This window comes from Rhea americana, unplaced genomic scaffold, assembly GCF_003343005.1.
Source record: "Rhea americana isolate MKP2758 unplaced genomic scaffold, rheAme1 scaffold_82, whole genome shotgun sequence".
Lineage (NCBI taxonomy): Eukaryota > Metazoa > Chordata > Aves > Rheiformes > Rheidae > Rhea > Rhea americana.
The window spans coordinates 3,168,612-3,184,616 of record NW_028187001.1 but is presented as its reverse complement, the minus strand read 5'-3'; the positions used below and the strand labels follow the sequence as shown (position 1 = coordinate 3,184,616).

General features: G+C 38.6%; 1 protein-coding gene across 4 annotated transcripts in view; it reads left to right on the top strand.

Moving 5' to 3' along the window:
* Positions 1 to 16,005, top strand: part of SH3KBP1 (SH3 domain containing kinase binding protein 1) — a 231,679-nt gene that overhangs the window by 133,599 nt on the left and 82,075 nt on the right. For all 4 annotated transcript variants that reach the window (XM_085323139.1, XM_085323140.1, XM_085323142.1 and 1 more), the window contains one exon: positions 7,134 to 7,330. In XM_085323139.1, the coding sequence (XP_085179265.1) occupies positions 7,134 to 7,330 (197 nt within the window). The remainder of the gene's footprint in view (positions 1 to 7,133; positions 7,331 to 16,005) is intronic.

Sequence of the window (16,005 nt, the reverse complement as noted above, 5' to 3'; positions counted from 1 at the left end):
TTTTCTGATTAAGAATAAGCATACTGTTGTCTGGAAAACGTACAGATGGCAAGGGATGGAATGGGGAGGAACTGGGAGAAACACAGTAAATCCCGTCAAAGATTTGGGCTCCCACTAGCAAGCRGGTTTCCATTAATCACATGAAAGACCATTTTTCTGTGAGTGGCAGGAAAAGAATCTTTTTGCTTGTGGTTGCTTGTAGGGTCTTTCCCATTCAATACGCAACATGTTCCTGTACTTGGTCAGAACAAGCAAGATGAAAAAATAACTCAGAAATCAAGACAACAATAAGGCATAGCACGGTTGCAAAACTTCCAAACAAAGGATTGKTTTTTTTCACTCTTACAGTACTCAGAGAAATGGCTGGGGCTGAGGTGAAGCTACCAGAGGATGCTGCAGAGGATGCTTGCACTGCACTGCCTTTAATGCATGCTGCTGTGTGGGGCAGGCCACCGCTGCCCTTTTCCCTGCATGTTTTCTTGTGAAAGCATAAAAATCTTGGGGCTGTTTGTTATATGGCAAGAACCACTGCACTAAGGAAAACGAGTGTGCGAAATGGAAATGACAAAGTGTTTAGACTACAAGGTTACATTTCTTCAAGGAATATAACTGAGAATGATAAATACTGACTAATATTGAGATAGTCTACGTTAACAAYCTGTGTATATAACTCTTGGTTAAGAATTTGGTTTTTGAATGTATAAATTTATTAGCCTTGATTTTCTGAAGATTCAACATAGCTTTGTTCTAAACTAATATTTAAAATCGAACTGCCTTTTCTGTTCTTTTTAATGACAGTACAGAATGTTGTTGGGGATGGCGTCAACAAAATACAGGACTTTTGCAGCAAGCAAGCTCGAGATAACCCCTGCTAGGCTGTATTGTTTCTCTGCTGCTTTGCAAGGAAAAAGAAGGAAGGCGCTTCTTCTCCCATCTCCTCCTGCAGTTACCATGTGCAGCTTCACCTTCTCTGTCATTCAAATTGGTCACTCAGGCGCTCCACRCCATCCTTCTCGAAATAGAAGGAAAGCCCACATTTCCCCTTCCCTTCCATAAAAGGCAAAAATCCCAATAAGCTCCCTTTACACAGTGCTTTATTCCRGGAAACACAGTTGACAGCATTTCTCTCTGGCTGCCAGACCAAATCAGGCAATTCTTTGCACTGTCTCAGGTGTGTGCCACCAAACAGCTGACCTTTCCGTCGCCCAGCAGAGCCAGCCTCATGGGTGCTGAGAGCAAGTTTGGGGGAAAGCTACCTTATGCAGCATCAGCGGCGTCTCTCTTTTGCCCAGTACCATAGAGCCTCTTTAGAGAGAAACAATCCTGAATAAAGAACAAAAATTAAAGTGGTAAATAATACCCTAAAATAGAAGGCTCTGTAAAACTCACAATGTATTCCTTTTTTTTYCCTGATGTGTATTAACCTATTTAGAACAATTCTTTTCCTGCTTTGAATGGAGTTAATTTTATCACAGCTGTTTACTTTTGCTTTAATTTACACAGTCCTTTATCTTCCCTAATATCTTTCAGTTTTAGAGTGTCCTGGTCTGATGCCAGCACAGCTCTGGGRATGTTGTATGTTGATAAATTAAGTCTGATGTTGTGGTCTCTTTTTAATCCCTGTTTGAGCTAATCTGTTTTGGTGCATTTCAGAATATTGCTCTCAGAAGACCGGTAACAGTTATAGCAGGCGTGTGGTGTGTTTGAAATATCTTAAGAAAACTAATATACCCCATAAACCCACAGAGGAAGAAAARTGCAAAATTCCCCCCAGACATGTTTGTGAGGATTTAATCTTCATGAATCCTAWATTATCTTGTGTTTATAAGGACCATGAAGCAACTTCGAATCTTGGAGCTTTGAATGCTTTTAGGGAGCCTTATTTCAGTATTCCCATATCTTGTCATGGGCAAAAGTTAGGAGCAATTGGTTCCTGGAAATTTTAACTTCTTGCTGCTGATGTTGCCATTACTCTGGCTTTAAGCAGCTTACTGTAAAAGCCACTTAATACTTGGATTTGATTCTGCCTTATGGTGCTAGAGATGATTTGCAAACAATAAATTTAGGCAAAATAATAAAATCAATTTGCTTGTAAAGTGAGACTCAAAAAAGACTTTGTTCTGTGAAATTATAAAGGTCTGGAAAGGTTTCACACTATTAGGACTTGTGTGATAGTAGAGACGTTAGCAAGAAATGAGTTAATGTTATGTTCTTGACTAGTTAGCTATCCAAATGCATTTAACTTTTTGRAGCTTCTAGAAAAATTGCTGTTAAATAAATACAGGCCTGCCTAATGTGGCTCTTATCCTGTCCTGGGTATGTTTGAAGTATTTAGCAACTAACCTTAGAAGAAAAGAGAAAGATGTTTCYGAAGTCAGTAGTTTGCTAAGCTGCTGACCTTACCTTCTTCACGCTTCAGTTCATTGCCTCACTGCAGCTATTTCAGTCTGTGTGGGTGTGTTGGTCATCAGGAGCAGATCACTGCACCAGCTGAAGCACTCTTCAGTCCTTCATACCCGTTCAGCAGCCAGACCGCCCTGCTAACTCTAGCTCTTCTTGCAGAAAATTCCTTATTTAAAATTCATAGCCTGATAGTCCAGGTCACTTAAGTTCTTGCTTAGTTCCCCGCTATATCCGTGGGCTGCATTTCTCTTTCAAGGAAACTGCCCACCCAGCTCTCTTCTCCTACTAGGCTGTTTGCAGGAGTGATGAAAAAGGCCTTGAAAAGCTGAAGAATAAAAGGGGAGTGTTTGAGTCAATGAGGACATGGATGTTTTCCATTTTGGGAGGAGCGATTACCTCAGCCATCCCTTGCCTGTGTAGGCATGGCTAGAGAGGCACATGGAGCCAGGCCAACTGCAGCTAAGCTTGGCAGGATTGCTCCTCTCGTAGAGGAAAAGAGGCAGGTAGGATCATAGAAGAACTGGTTTAAGTAGCTTCTTTTGCCCATCTCTTGAGGGGAGAGAAGTCAGATGGGATAGGATCATAGAGTGAAGAGTCATTCTTGGAGTCCAAATACTTTTTAAGAGACTTAGACGAGGCCTGAATTGTGGAGGAAAAGCAAATAACTTCACCCTTTTAGAAGACTGTTCTTGGGTCACTCTCTGAGCTCAGGTTGGCTCATCTCTGAATTGGAAGAATGGGGACAACTAGAAAATAAATAATAAAATCAGAGTGACAGAACATGGTACTGGGGATATGATAATGAAAGCTATATTCCTTAGTTTTAGTCAAAATGTAGAATAGCACCTCTTTTAGTCTCCGCCATTGCCACTTTGTAGGATGAACTTCTCATCAGGACTGTGTGCTGAGACAAAGTTGTGCAGCAGCACGGGGAATGAAATGACTCTCAAATTGCCATCAAGCACAGATGGATGATGCTAGGGCAATCTGCTAGAAGCCTGAGGTAAGGCTTCTGATACAAGGTATGATGTTTCATCATAGAAGAATGCTAATAGAAGATGAAGACTCCATAATGAAAAACAAATGATGACCCAGAAATAAAAGCCCAGTTCTTACTGCAACCTCTTGAGGTTTCTGAACTCTCTTTCATGCAGGCTTCAAAGATCTGGAAGTCCATGTGAGACCTGTTGCATAATTCTCATAATTACTTCCATATTGTATTTGCAGCCATTGGGAAAGATTCAGCTCTAAATGTATGTCACCTCCCACAATTAGTGACATGGAAAACCTATTTTAATAACTTATTTTAAAGATAGCTTTCCTATTCATTTCAGAGGGTGGCTAAGAAACGTGATGGCTCCTATCAGACGAAACTCAGTTACTCGTTGAGGGAGGTCTCAGCATGCTTCTACTCTCCATCAGAGAGCAGTTCTAGGAGATTCTGGCAAGAATGAAAGGGGGAACCTTTGCCAGAGTATAGTTTTCTTATCCTGGCTCGAAAAGGATCTTTTGTTTAGCAAAGAGAGGTCAATCACTGTGATCTGTGTAGAGTTTAGAGTTGTTGAAGCTTTATATTCAAATATTATTCATTGTAAGTTCTCTTTGAAGACAAAAGCTGTAAATAAAATTCCTCTAGCCTCTCTCTTAGCCACAACCTAGTGACTGATATTTTGCAAAGCTAGAACAGTCCTGCTGGTATAACTCTCATCTTTTCTGTTACTGTCCAAGACATAACAAGGTATAGGAATGAGAGAAAGGCAGTGACGTTGACATGTTGGCTGAAGAGGTTTTTACCTGCCAGGCTTAACTGATCTAACCCCATATCTGCAAATGCCTCTGTGTTGTGAAAATGCTCCGCTATGGATGTGTTCCTGCCACAGTGCAGGGCAGGGTGACAGTGAATACTTGAAGTCACAGATTATTGCCTCCATGAGCTCTGGAAGGGAAGAATCACACAGAATTTACTCTCTTGATGGGCATGAAGACCACTGTTCAGACTGCTGTGATAAACTAGTGAAATCAGCTTTAAGCTTTTTCCCGTGGCTCTTTTGGGGAAAGTAGAAAGGCCCAAGCAAAAAGATAAAGGCCTCAGCCTATTTGAGAAAAAAAAGAGTCATAGTAGTCTTTTTTGGAATTCTTTCAAATTATTTTGTATTCTGGTCTTGTACAGTTTATGGAACAATTAAATTGTGCAATGACACCTAAATTGAACCCTCACAAGGTGAATCGTGTTATTTCTGTTCAATAGGTAAATTTAGCAGGCACTCAAGAGGCCAGAGAGCCAAACTGTTTTGCAGAACTTTTTGTCTGCTTCTAATTGGGAGCTTTCTCTAATTCTGCATCTCTATTCTTTTCCTGTTTTGGGTACAGAAAATCTTAGAACAAAGCAGTGTGTGATGATTTTTCTGGTTAACATTCTTGCTAAAAATCCTGGCCTGACACAGTTCCTGAATTCCTTTTCTCACACATCCTTGATGTTAAAAGCAATTTTAACAGGTGAGCCCCTGGCCTTCTTGATTTTGAAGCTGTGTCTATAGGCCTCAGGATGTGGAGCATTTCTGTGGTTCATCACAGAAGGCTTCCTTAAAGGAGCCTTTGATGAAGATTCTACGTTTTACTGGATGATCATGTTTCTTCATAGTGAATTAGCAGTAAGACAAGAGGTCTCTCCTTAGAAATAAGTTAGTGTTCGCCTAAATCACAGAAAATTGTTGGATGGAGAATATCTAAAAAGAATTTATCAGACTTCAGACAAATCTTTACCAGTAAGACTCCTTGCATATTCTGCCCTCTTGAGCATTGTCATGATACATATATTTATTTGCCAGAGAATTCATTGGTTCCTACCCTTTTCTCAGATGGGCTGTTGCAACCATTTGTAGGCCTGTGCTGTATGCCWGATCACTGAAATGATCCTACTTTAAAAAATAGACCAAAAAACCCAACAAAATCAAAACCCATGTTCCAAGCCCCAGAAAATCATTGTTTTCTGCCTTTGTTGTTAATGAATCATTGTGGATGGAACATCAAGAAAACATGTGAGGAACTCTACCTTGAACTCTCTTCTTCCYTTTTCTGCTCTCCTGAAGAAGTTTCTCATCTTGTGGATTTTAGGCTTGTTAAAATCAAARCCATCGTTTGAGTTAGGGAGAGGAAAGGAAATGATGTATTGTATGTTGTTATTACTAAAATTTTTATTCATAGGGGGTTTAGTTGACTTCAGTGAAATATTCTTTCTTTAGATATTGCCTTGTTCAGTTTTGTGAATTTGTTCTAGTTTAGACTGGAAACAGTATTCAGATGCTTTCAGCTCAGGGTGTTGTTTTATTCTACTCCTACTGCTGAGAGTGGCAGAGAACTGTAGAAACTGAGGCATTATGAAGTTACAGAGTTTCCCACATGCTTCACAACTTGCAGACCTTTTATGGGGATCTGCTAGACCGCATCATTTTTATCTGCTCTTAATGCCATTTCTTTCCATTTGGCAGAAAGAGATTACATGCTAGAGTACATAAGGGAAGAGGGAAACAGATTTATGTATAATATTTATTTGATTTTGGGTGCCCAGATTTTAAGGATGATTCTTTCTTTTGTACTGGTAGCCTGTTATTATAAAAATCCATTGCAGTTGATCTGTGGACCTCCATATAAGAAAGATTAAGAAGATATGAAAACTAGATTCTTTTTTTTTCTTTCTTTGACTCATAAGATCAATGTCTGTAGCACCACGAATGCTTCTGAGTAGAATGTGATAATTTGGGTTCATTGTCGTTAGGTGGATTTAATCATGCTCTGTAGTAGCAGCAATTGCAGTATTTTTTTTTTCCCCATGGAATCGTAGTTAGCTCAATCTGTAATGTAAGAAGGAAGATTTCAATGATTCTGGAGGCTATCTCAATGGGAGGAAACTTCAGAGGGTCATTTTTGCTTCCAGTGAGTATTGGGCCTGATTCTGCACCATTCTGTAAAGTGGCTGAAGCATCACCTTTTTGGATTTGTGGCCTCTGTTATTCAAAGAGCAGAAATTTTCAGATAAGTGTAGATAAATTTTCCTATTCACTGAAAGAAGTAATGCAAATCAGAATGTCAGTTTTGATTTATTATATTCCTAGAGGATGGCGTGCATGGGTGCTCTTCTTATGAGGCTGGCTGTGCTGCAGAGAGATTTAATTTTCAGCAGGGAACATATTATGCAGCTTATTTGATTGCAAATTTGTTTAAACAGCTTTCAGCTTTATATTTCCCAGTTAGGTAATGTAGCTTTAGATACTAATTGCATAATTGGTTTGATGTGAGTCATACAGATTTAAGGTACAGTATGCCTGGTCTGAATGCTTTTTAGCTTTAAGTGGCATTATAGAATAGCTGCCCTAGAACTGAATTTAACTCTTTCATTTCTTGGATTCTCTTCTGAATAATCTTTTTCTATGGATGAAGAGTTTTCTTGGTACTCAAGGAATGGCTATTTTAATGAATAAAGTTTTCATATTGGAGTGTGCATGTTCTGTGTGTTGGTGTAAGTTCTCGCTAGTACACCAATGTGATAAAATAAAGAGATCTTAAAAACTCCAGAGTGAGTGCATGGCACAGAGAGCATCTTCTTTACCTGTTTTTCATGGCTTTGTTTTCCTTTAGGGGATGGTGGGAGGGATCATTCTCCATTCACAGTCTGGTTTGAAACTACTGGGTTTAACACCTAAGATTCTTTCTTTCATCCCTCCATTTCACAGGCCTAAAAGATACTACAGGCTCTGAGAGTGATGGAGGTGACTCTTGCAGCACAAAATCTGAAGGAGCCGATGGAGGCACAACAATCCAACCCAAGAAGGTCAAGGGTGTTGGCTTTGGAGATATCTTCAAGGACAAACCTATAAAGCTAAGACCAAGGTCGATAGAGGTTGACAATGACTTTCTCCCAGTAGATAAGGTATGTATCATTTCTTAATTCTCTCTTGGTGTTGATTTAAATAAATGTTCTCCCTAAAGTTCTAAATTTGATCCTTGGCAAGAACTTGGAGATTTATGGTCATTGTTTTCTACTCTTTCTGTGAACAAGACTACATTTTTTCTTTTGCCACCCACCAGAAAATGAATTCCCGTGAGGTTAGCTGCCTGCAAGAATTGTGACTTTGCTTAAATATTTCTTCCTATGTTCATGCCTCCATCTATTGGACTTTTCTTCTAAGTAAATATTAGTTTGGAGAACAAGACTTGAGAGGCTTCTTCAGGTTTGCAATTACTCACATTACTGTAAAAAATAATAGCTAGTTATGTAAACTGAGAGGGGATTACAGCCACTATGCCATCAGACTGCTAAAAAGGAAGCTTCAGAAAATACCTAAACACCTCAATTCAGTAGCGGGTTTGTTATTTAAAAAGATGCTTTGAAAAATTACCCAGCTTTCTTAAAAGGGCGCCGTAAAAGCGAAAGTGTATTTTATGTAATTTTATTCTATATAACCTAAAAAGAAAGTCCTGAGATTAACACTTGGGAAAGAAAATCTTGTTTTCTGATAATTGATTTTAAATAAATCATCTTTTTAGAGAGCAGTCTTTGTTCTCCTGCTTCAAAACAATCTTTACATAAATTAGAAATAAAAAGACTAGAAAGCAAAATGTGATGTTTCTAATAAACTGGAGGAGGGGTACTTTTAAATAAAATAAATTGATCATTCTAGGGTATGTTCAGTAGGGATGTAAACCAAAAAAAAGCAGTTTCCTAATGCAGTTAACAACCAGAGAAAAACCTTGCCAAATCCTTCTTTCTTTAAGCAAAGAATGAGATTTCTATAGGGTTATTACTGACACTCTGAGACAGGGTGCTGGCAGACTTGCACAGTCCAGCATCCTGCTATGGGCACAGATACGTGATACATTTGGCTCCAAAGTGATTTTAAGAAGTTCCTGCRCAGTTGCAGTTGTTTCCTGGTGCTGCAGCTTCTCAGCTGTTGAGCTGTGCTGTGCAGTTGTCTTCAGAACCAGGCACTTCAGTGGTTAGATCTTCCAGGAGGGGCCCTCAAAATCTTTGGATTTTAAGCTAGATCATTTCACTGACCTGATTTATAGCACAGCCTCCTGCCCCACCACAAGTTATAATGGTACAGCAGAAAGGGAGATGATGCTGAGATGTGGTGGAAACTTCATACGCTAGTTACACTGCAGGAAAAATGGTTAATATTTTACAGGTTACTGCAATTTGGATTCTGTATAAATAGAGTAGTGGAGAGCTGGGATAATCAGAGTATCTGAGTAAAGGAAAAAAATAGATTATTTTACACACAAACTGTTGCTGGCTTCTTCAAAGCCTGCATGGTGTTCTGCTCACGTTCTCTTTCTGGGTGGGCTGATTACAAACTCGTGTAGTGCTTGGGTAACATATAGAAGCAGAAGCAGCTGAGCTGTGTTCAAATGGCACCTCGTCAAAGCAGCTTGTCTGGGAGCCAAGAGAGCAACAGCCTGGATCTAGCAGCACTTGCTGATGAACTGCCCTCAAACCAGACTCAGGGAACGTGGTTGGGAGGCAGTGAAGACAGCTCTGTGGGGAGCTGTCATGGCATCTTTCTGTGGTGTGGTTTATTTGTGATCCTGACAGTCTACCAGTGGTTAAGATGGCTAAGGTGAGACTGGGCTTTATGAGGGTTTTGTGAGCACCTGCACATGAAGTCAGTTAATGAAAGGTTGGGTTTTTTAAAAATTTTTTGGTTATGTTTGTTTTTACAATTTGATGGCTGCATAGGATCTTTCTCAAACAAGTCCCAGGTATGGGAAATGTATGTACAGGACTTACAGCAGTAAGACTTAAGCTCATATATGGCTTTACTTGAACCTTTTCCTTGAGTCAGATCATACAAACTCCTGTAGCATAAGGAAATGCATATTTTAATATTGCAGTTCTACAAGAGGTGGATTTTTTTTAATTATTAATTTCCTGCTACTAGCTAGGTAAGAGGAATAGATTTTATATGCCATACATGAAGAGGATCACCTAAGATAAACATCCTTAGAATTTACATGTTAGTAGTATTTAAGATTGCTGTGTAACATAAGCATTCATTTGTAGGTTATTGACCAGAATTCCAGTGTTGCACAAAATTCATTTTTTTCAGTTTCATATGGGCAGGTCAGAATTTACAAACGGTAAGGCTCTTGTAATGACATATGAAGCATTTCATTTGTCTTTAGTTTACTCTAAGTGTATCCATATGTATGGTAGAGGTTATAAATGGGAACTGATTAAAATAAGTTACATATCCCTTGAACTCTGAAGTCCCTTGTTTTAAAGTGAAGTAGTCACAAAGTGCTCACTAAGTGGCCTTCATTCAGTGAAGGGAACTCTCACTGCTCTTTATAATAATGAGAAATGTTACCTTCCTTTTTTTCCCAAAGGGCAGAGGATATTTGTGCATCATAAGTTGGTGGGTTTGTTTCCAAGCCAAAAATTGAATTTGGGGTTTCCAGAGTTCACAGCCTATTCACAGACCTTCTTTCCTATGTCTTTAGATTTCTCTTAAAGTCAGCATGTGTAATGGAACATAACAGCTTCATCTTTGTAAGCAGAACATATTATTTGTGTTTCAAACATGTGGTTAAGTTAAAAACAATGTCTGTACTGTCACTGCTTAATTCCTGTCCTGAGTCAGGATGGTTAATCTTTTTACATTGACATTCAGAGGCTTCATCACTGCAGTCTTTGGCTACTCATAGCACAGATACATGATTCACTGGCACAACATTAGGTTATGATTACAAAACATCAACCTCCCCAAATACATTTCTCCTGGATGGAAGAAATTCCTCCCTCATCACTGCAGTGTTCTCTGCCATTTAGTGCTGGCTGATAGATAGAGAATTCTGTTTTATTTGTAGTTCCAAGAAAGGTCATACTTGGCTTGAGGGCTCTGCTTACTGGATCAAAAATGTTGTAACCTTATGATGCAGAGTGCCAAATCAGTACAATTTTTCTCTGTCAATTTAGTTTTTAAAGGGATCTTTGCCCTGGTAAGTATCCTATTCATTTACAAGAAGTAGTCTCAGTTTTTCACTCACAATTTTTTGAAGAGACCGAAATGATGCTTCATTCAATTTATTCACATTTTGTTATGCTTTCTGAAGTTTGGAGACCCTAAAACCCTTTCTGTTGGCTATTCTTGATTCTGTTATAGATGAAACATTTAATATACTTCTGTAATGATACTGTTACCTTCTTGATTTTACAAATTTCCTAACAACTACTGAATGTTCTGAGTATGAATAAATTATCATAAAGATTGTATAATGTGGGATTATTTATCACAAGATAATTCCGTGGAAAATGTCAGTCCTGTTTACAGAAGAATCGGCTTAGTCTTATTTTGTTGGCATTACTACTTTGTGGTTTAATTTGTTTTCTATTTTATCAGTCATAATTTTACAGCATGTTTTGTGCAAAGGTATTTTGCAAGGTTAAGTGACCCAAGCATYGTGGTGAGTTAAGAAGGCTTTCACACAAGGATTGGCAGGAGTCAGAGGGCAGAGAGGTTTGCTGGCCACTGGGCAGGAATAGGTTCCGTTGGGCCCTCCTGTAAATCACTGTTCTGTTTCTTTTGCTCTAGGTGATGGTCTGCTAATAATAATGCCGAATATAGTGATTCTCCTCTTTGAAGATGATCAATAAACTGCCTAAGTAAAGGCAAAACCAAGAATTGCATGAAATCTCATGGGCTTCATTGGTGGGCATAATTCATTGCTTTGCTGTTCTTGGTTTTTAAGAATCACAAAGGCAGATTATCCTAGGGAAATTAATGATGTGCTTGTGGTCACTTAATAAGAACAGTGCCATCAGAGCTCTCCTTTTGTGTTTTAAAATGAAGGACTTGAATGCTTTGCAGTGCTTCTGGTTTTYCTTGGCTGTTTGTGTTGATCAGTCAGCCACAAGCTGTATTTGTTTCCTGGTGAACCAAGATTCAAATTCCTAAGGCTTGGCTTAGGAATTCCCATTAATGATAGGTGTAAGTGAGCTAATTGGCTGTGCTACATGTAGCTGAAGCCTTCRTTTGCTGATAGATAGTGTGCATATGTTCATATTGCATCTCTTTAGAATATTTAGTGAAACACTGTTAGAGTAGCACAAATTTTGTGGTCAAAAAGAAATGCGTATTTCATGTTTCCACGTTCTCCTTGTGCCACTTCAAGGTACTTAAACAGATGTTTATACTTATTTCTTCTTTCATTTTGTAGTAGCTTACCTAAAACTTTYGTTCTGAGGTTTGACTTCCTTCCAATATTATCTATGTAAAATTCCATTGTTCCAGCAAACCAGCACTTTTTCCTTTCCCATACCTAAAAATAAACCTCTGAATGTATAAGATAATTAATTTTGACCAATACCTTCCTTGGTCTGAATTTACTATATAGGATTGATTAGTGAGTTGATGTTTGAGCTAAGAATGCTAAATGCCATTGTAGTTGAATTTAAGATAAAAAGTCCTTTTATATCTTTCTCTGGAAACTGTATTTTCTTCAGAAGAAACTAGAGAATTCACATTTTGTCTTTGAGAATATTATATTTCTACTTTTCTTCAGGCAAGAGATTTCTGAAGACTTTTTCATTATTAGCTAGTGTTGGAGAATTCACAGGAAGAGCTAGATATCATTAACAGGCTTTACTGAGGTCAGATGAGTGCTTGCCAGAGCTTAACATAAATTATATTTGACTGTCAATTTGGGGAATATCGCAGCCACCAGAATGATCAGGGGGAGGCCGTCATGGCTCTAGATCCCAAAACTTGTAAGATCTAACTAACTGGTGTTTAGGGATCCTTCCCACTACAAGATACTAAATTCAGGCTGAAATAAATTTTAATTATATTTGAACATATGTGAGAGAGAGAAGTGGAAAAGAAATAATGAAAGCAGACACAAGAGCTATAAGAGCTAAAAGCTCATGTCAGTTATTAAATCTGCCTGCCCTCTGCAGTAAGATAGAAATTTGTAAATGTAGAGACTGGGCACTTACAAGGCCTGTGACCTAAGGACGCTGAGCCTGTGAACAGTAACAAAACACAGCTGTGACATCTTTGCCTCACCTGATCTGTTAATTCCTACCTTGTTACTTGCAGGAAATATTTTTCTCTTAGTTTTCAACAGTCATTAAAAAAATCTTTTGAGAGTTGCAAGCTGGAGATCTTCCTTAGCGTTTCTGAAGCAGCTGGTGTTGTAGCTGAGCTCTGCCAGCACTGCCCACCGATGGTGCGTGGCCAGAGCTACCTGCACAGGGGCATGTGGCAGTCTGCTCTTGCCTCCCTGTTGTACAGTGCTGTGCAACGTATTCCTTGCTTCAGATCTTACTGAAGGTACTTGCTCCCCTACCACAAAAAATGTTGAAGTCTGTGCTCAAAATATGAAGAGAACTAAAAAATGAACGTGAGCAAAAAACACCTGGCCTTGAATACAAGCGCTATTAAGAACGCCTGCTGGGACAAGAATGTGTGTAGGTCCTTGTACGTGAAAGCAGAGGCTTCCGATGTTCATCTCTTCAGTGACAGCCTCAAGTCATGGCAGCCGTCGTGGCGAGTGTTGGTAGCGCGCCGAACTGTACGTAGAAACAGGAGGGAGTGGGCAAGAGTGCAGGAAGCATTTGTGTTGGGCTTTGTTGCGGTGTGCTGCAGTTGGGCATCGTTGCTCTATAACCGTTTCTTCTAGTGGCACCGTGTAAGCAAAGCTGCTGGGAAAGAAGGTCCCTGGTGCACTGCTGTAGTTGTTGCAAGAGCAGGGCTGCCTCCTGGCTGTTCCCCTGCTGGTGTCACTTTTCGTGTCTAGGATTCAGCGAGAAAAAAACAGGTTTCTTCCTTTACGCAAAAGTAACACACATCTGTGAATGATGGTGGATGCTTGCAGAGCAGTATGCATGTTATAAATAAATTCTTTAAAATATCATTGCCCTTTGCTGAGTAAATAATTCACAACAGTAAGAAGTAACCTGGTCTGTGCAGGGCAGATGAAATATGGCAAGTTCTTAAAATGAGGGACAGTTGAAAAGCAGCATGTCTCTTCTAGGGAGGCTTAATCAAAACAAGGCTTGGTACAAAGAGGTAGACCAGGAAATGGAAAATTAAGTTTAATAGAGGGGAACAAATTTGATAATTCTGACTGGCTATGAGTCTCTACTGAGTCACTGAACTGCAATACTTGAGTAAATAGTATCTCCTGATCTCCTGGATACTTCCTGCTTTTCCATGCTTTCCCAGTAAGTATGTTTATTCTCACATTTTGTCCTTTGGGTTGTAATATGTTCAAGCTGCCTGAGCAGAGCTGTCCAGGTATTGGTGACATGGTTTAGCTTTTGTAGCAGTCTGCAATAGCGTGTTTTTTTGTGTGTGTGTGTTTTTTTTTTTTTTTCTTTTTAGTGGAAAAACTTAACCATACACTGCTTATGAATATTTTGTGCTTTTGTTTTTAATAAAGTAGCTGTTGGAATCTGAATAAATGTACGATAGTTGTTGTCTGTGCCACGTACATTTTTCTCTTTATGAAAGAAACACAAAACGCGTATGCGTGAAAACCGTTCCCCGCTTATGTTCCTGAACTACTTCAAAACCATGCAAAAGTAGAAACAAAGTAGTTTAAGAAGTACTCCTACTACTAGAAGTTACTCCTAGAGTAACGTGGAGAATCTGGTCTGTTGTCCTGGGGGAGAACCCTGGGCTTCCGCCAGGATGACATCTCTCGGAGGAGGGCTGGGAGGGAATACTCCCTAGTTTTCAGCAGTGGTTTTGATTATGAAATGTTAGCATGCTTCAGTATGAAAAACAGGATGTGTAGGTTTAACAACACAAAACACTATGCTTTAATAACTTAAAATGGAGCTGATGTCTAAGTTCCAGAGGCAGCTGATGGAACATGAACTGAATTTCCAGAAAAAATTTCTTACGTGTTTCAACTGCAGTAGAGAAAATACATTAGCAAGTAACAGTATTTGACATGCAAGCTGACTTTTTTTTTTTGCTGTCTAATGAGCTTCAAGAGAATTGACTCACAAATTAATACAATATAATGTATATAATAATAACAATAAAATCCACCTAGATAAAATCTAACTGATATAAGCTGGTATAAACAAGTTCATTCTGAAGGCTCTGATTACATTAATTTGAACACTTTTATAAACTGTATCTTAGTGTTTCTAGCTAAAATGTTTTTTTTTTCTTGATCCACATTGATTTTTGTCAGACACTATGATTTTGAATTGTGTAGTTCTTAACTTTTTTAACCTTTAAAAAGCTTATAAAAATTTTAATGAGAAGATACTTGATATTMTTTGCAGAAATGATCTTTGAAAGTTAGTACAAATACCACTACGCCAAAAAAAAAAAGTCTGAGTTTTCAGTTTAGATAAATAACTTTCCTACTTGCTGAGGCATTAAAGAGATTTGTGAACATAAACCAAACTGTGTAAGATCTGCAAGTTACCTTGACTAGAATTTATATTTTCATTTTTTTTTCTATTTAAAATAATTTGTGATAATATTTTGGAAAATATGAGTCGGCAGGAAGTAAGTTTGCGTAGGGCGTCAGGCTTCACCCGCTGAATCATTCCTGAACCTGTTCTGCAGCAGGGTGCTGGTCCAGGGAGTGTGCGGCAGGAGATGGTACCTTTGCTGTGATCCATCAACTTGCTCATTTCCTGTCTTTAAAATATCCTGATATTTTTTTCTGGAAGTTTGTACATGCTTTGATAGTCCAACTCAGATCAGTTTTGATTTGCTTTTGATATAGGGCTCGAGGGGATCTCGGAGATCATCTAATCCAAGCCATTCAATCAGTTTAGGACCAAGCAGGTTTCATGAATCCCCAAGAGATGTSCATTGACTCGTTTTTAAAAAAGCATCCAGTAAAGAAGACATATACCCTCCCTATCTTCTACTTTTTCACTACCATAACAGAAAGCATAGTCTAATATCCCAGCTCAGCAAAGTAAGCTTTTTCTTGTCCTTTTCTGTAGGAACTGAATTGAACTTAATTGCCTTGCCCTTTAAAACCTTCTACAATAAAGTTTATCCTGTCTTTCCTTACTATGTGCCTCTCAAAAGTAGAGAACAATTTTTACTTTCATCTTTTTAATGTATGAGTTAAATGTCTGTCGTCTTGTCTCAAACCTGTGTTGCCACCCATGAGAGTGTCTCCTTAGATGGTGGGTTACGTGTCTATAGGGAAGGTGTGGAGTGTGCTCATGTGTGCACGTGGCTGATGTGTTTGTGTGTAACTGCTCAACGCTTTTTTTTTTTAAGCTTCTTGAATACTGTTTAAGGTCAAATAGAAGTGAGAGTGTATAATACACTGTGGTTTGCTTAAATATAAATATTTAATTTGCTCCAGATTATCAGAGAMGACCATGGTATTTTACCATCTGCTCCCCCGCCGCCTTTTTTGAGTCTTTTTTCATTTAAGTGGAAGCTTGTGAAGAGGAAGTATTAAGAATTTATAAAATTTTAATGGAACACAGCATCATCGTAATGATGTTTCAGTTTTACCAGTTTCTTAATCAGCTTCCTTTAAAAAACAAAAGGCCGAACAGAAGCCTAAATGGCATGAAATTTCAACTTTTTTTTTTTTTTTTTTTTTTTT